This window comes from Medicago sativa, chromosome 6 (genome assembly GCF_051527215.1).
Source record: "Medicago sativa cultivar Bolivia chromosome 6, Bolivia_mono, whole genome shotgun sequence".
NCBI lineage: Eukaryota > Viridiplantae > Streptophyta > Magnoliopsida > Fabales > Fabaceae > Medicago > Medicago sativa.
Genome location: NC_140754.1, coordinates 41,278,221 through 41,282,202, shown reverse-complemented (window position 1 = coordinate 41,282,202; position 3,982 = coordinate 41,278,221). Strand labels below are relative to the sequence as shown.

The window sequence follows — 3,982 nt, the reverse complement described above, 5'->3', positions numbered from 1 at the left end:
GAAATCAGCTGGAAGATTATTCACTAAGGTACACAAATGTTCCTATTATGTGTGACAATACAAGTGCTATTAATCTTTCTAAAAATCCAATTCAACATTCTAGGTCTAAGCATATTGAAATTAAGCATCATTTCATTAGAGACCATGTTCAGAAAAAGGATATTGCATTAAGCTTTGTTGATACTGAAAATCAACTAGCTGACATTTTTACAAAACCATTAGTTGAGGATAGATTCAATTTTATTAAAGAAAAATTGTTAATCATGAAAAATCCCAACAAAGGTTGATCACTGTAAACACTAAGGGCCATAGACCAACCTCCTTGATGCTCTCTGATCCAAAATCAGAAAGTTCAACTAAGATCAGAATGTTTGCAAAGTTCAGAATGTTTGCAAAGTTCAGAATGTTCGCATCTGATAAAAAGGTTCAGAACTGACATTCTTGATAAATTAAATAATTCATTTATAAAATGATTATTTACTTCTTTTAGGATCCTTCCATATCTCTAGCATTTAATGCTAACCTAAAAGGAACCTTTTTGGGTTTTAACCACTAGGTAATGGTAAAAAGGTCAACTACACCTTTTCTACTTCCCTCCTTTAACGGCTACTTTTTCTCTCTCCTCTCTGTACCGTTTTCTTTTCCTCTTTCCCCATATAAACTGCCATCATCAAACTTCTTCCACTTCTCCACTCTCACACGTTCACTTCTATATATCCAACTACTCCTTTCACTAACTCCTCACTTCAAACTTTTTCATTTCCTTCTTTCCCTCTCTCTCCAAAAACCTAAAAACTCTGTCTTTGTCTTCGTTCCCAAATGGCTCGAACCAAAACAACATCTCCATTGTCTGAAGATGACTCAACCCCTATTGCTCGTTCTCAACCACCATCTCAAACCGCTGCTGAATCAAACTCATCACCTCTGAACGAAACCCCTGTCCACACCATCCTTCCAGACGAAATTATCCCAATCACTGAACCCTCCAAAAACACCAAATCATCCAAACTTAAGACCAAGAAGAAGGTTATTAAACCTAAGGCAACTAGAAAATCCTCAAGGATTATGTCTGGATCCTCATCCTCCAAAACCAAAACGGTTTCTCACGTAGATCTCACAGACTCCGTAGAAAAGGATGATAGTGACGAAACTCTCTCTGAGTTCATGAAGGCTTCAAAAGCTGAGTCTAAGAAGAAGAAAGGAAAGACTCAAGTGATTGAGACTCCTCCAGCATCTGAACCTTCAGAAAAGAATTCCACTTCATCTGAAGAAGAAGAAGAGAAGGAAGCTGACCCTCCTAAGCATGGAAAAGGGAAGGATGTCAAACTGATTGCATCCTTGATGAAGGCTGAGAAGGAAGCAAAACAATCTCAAAGACCAGTAAGCAAAGCAAAATATTTTGACTTTGCTGATCTTAAGAAGAAAAACTGGAACCTACGAGAATACACTGATTCTCAAGAATGGACCCACTTTGTGTCCCTCCAAGACCTCACCTTTGAAGATTTAGTAAGAGAGTTCTATAGCTCAATGAGAATCAAGGATAAGAAGAAAGAAAAGATGCTCATCACCACTGTCAAGGGAGTAGAAATCAAGATTACCAAGGAATTCCTCTCAAAAGCTTTGAGAATCCCTAATGAAGGTAATGAACTCTTCTTTCCTTCCTGGTTTGATAAGATGAAAGTCAGTCGTAGCAAACTCATAGTTGAGTACACCAAACCTGACCACCCTTTCAACTCCACCAATCTAAGAGATGTCCCAAAGATTTTACACAACATGATTAGGCACACCCTGCTTCCAAGGAGTGGTACTTTTGAAGCAGTCACAGACACAGATCTCTGCATCATGTATCACCTAATCACAAAAAAGAAGTTGAATCTCTGCTATATCATTCTTCAACACATGATAGACTCATGTATGAATCCCAAACAATCAAATGCTGCCCTTGCTTATGGTATGCATATCACCCCCATTCTTAGAGCTGCTAAAGTTGATCTTGAAGGAGAAGAAGGTGACTACACCTTCATGAGATTCACCTCAAAGACTCTAGCTCAACTTCACATAACCACCTCAAACATGCCAACTCCTACAGCCTCAGAAACTACTGGATCTATGAAAAGGCACTCAGATCAGAAGGTTAAGGTAACAAAGAAGAGAAAACTTGAAAAAGTCAAGAACTTGTCAAGTATTCATAGGCAAGAAGAAAATGAAGCCTCTGATGATGACATGGCTGATTCTCCTCCAAAGGAAGATGAACCCCCAGTTGTTAGTCTCTTCCAAGGAGTTGCAGAATGTGCAAAGAACATTCTCAGACAGCATGCAGAAGATCAGAATGTTAAGGAATCTCTGAAGGAAGATGAAGTTGCTGGTCAAAGGGAGATCCAAGATGAAAATGTCTCTCATGAGAAAGGAGAAGAGTCAACTCAAGAAGCATCCAAGATTGCTACAAACCCTGGAGAAGAACCTCAGAAAAATGATTCAACCATTGCTGCTGCAGTTCAGAATGTTACTGCTTCACATGCTGATCAACTTCAGAAAGTTGATAGAGTTGAAGAAAATACTGAGAAAACAGCTCAGAAAGTTGCTGATGATCTTGAAGAAGCATCTCAAGAAGATGACCAAGACATGCATGATGTGGCTGAAATTCTTGTCTCTCTAAGGATGAGTGAGGGACATGATAACATGGACTCTCAAGAGATTGAGCAAGAAGAAAATCAAGCTGGTTTTGATCTAAATGTGGAAGATCCCAGCTCTGATTTGAATGTGTACCAAGATGCACAGCTTGATAACAATGAGGAAGTGCTTCAGGAGACTCAGGAAATGATTCAGGAACTTCAAGAAAATCCTGCAATCATAGTTCAGAATGTTCAGACAAATGCAACTGCTGAACCAAATCTGCCTCAAGAAAATGAAATGTCTGTTGACCCCATTCCTCAAGCATCAGGATCACTACCTTCTGCTGAAGTCCAGCTCATGGCTCAACAAACTCCTCAAAATCAGAATCTCAATTTCTCCACTTCCACCATGGAATCAGAAGTTGGAAAGTTTTTTGTTTCTCCTCTGCCCACTCCAAATGTGGTACCTTCTCCACCACCAGTCACAAACAAAAACACTAGCAAACTGCCAAACATTCCTGACCTCTTTGAATCTTTGGATACCTTTGTCACCAAAGATGGTCCTTCTAAGGAAAAGGTTGAAGCATCTGCTCCTGGTCCCTCTGCTAAACCATCCAGAGCTGAGAAAATGGCTGCCAGAGCTCTTAGGGTCTCCACTAAGACTCATAAGATTGCTTGTGTGCTAGCTAAATGGACAGTTGATGTTCAAGCTCCTGGTCTTGCCATGGACCCTCCTATTTTTGAAGATCCTAGTGTATTTGACTCTGAGCCCTCTTCTGACTCTGGGGATTCCACCCCTTAGTTCTCTGGTCTTGTCTTGTACCTCCTTAACTTTTTGCAGATGACAAAAAGGGGAGAAGCTTTAGGATAATTATAATTATGTCTTTAAGTTTCTAGGTTAAGGCCCTAAGTAGGTCAGTGATCAAAACTTGTTGGTTGAAGTTCTTAAAACTTCACCTTTTTGCCTTTTGTTTGATCACATATGCATTTATAATTTCTTTTTTGTTTTTGAACCATAGGAATCATAAAATTGTACTGAATGCATAATATCAATGAGAATGAATATGATTTTGGTTCAAATATGAATGTTTTTATTTATGCCATAAATTATAAAAGTGAGGGGGAGCTTTATAAAGCTTTTAAAAAAAAACTCACTGCATGAATTATAAAAATGAGGGGGAGCATCAAAATAAATTTTTCAGCTCTGAAACTCCTCATATATATAATCAAAATCCATTATCCTAAATCATAGGTTTGTCATCATCAAAAAGGGGGAGATTGTTGAGGCAAAATCCCTAAATAATTTTAAAGATAACAAACCTTGATGATTAAGGAATTAATGGACTTTGATTAATTTGTTGGTATTTAAC

General features: G+C 38.4%; 1 protein-coding gene across 1 annotated transcript; it reads left to right on the top strand.

The window, feature by feature from the left end:
- The first annotated feature begins 819 nt into the window (after positions 1 to 819).
- On the top strand, positions 820 to 3,414 carry LOC146915192 (uncharacterized). The gene has a single exon (XM_085721270.1). The coding sequence runs from the start codon at positions 820 to 822 to the stop codon at positions 3,412 to 3,414; it is 2,595 nt and encodes an 864-aa protein (XP_085577396.1).
- The last annotated feature ends 568 nt before the right edge of the window (positions 3,415 to 3,982 follow it).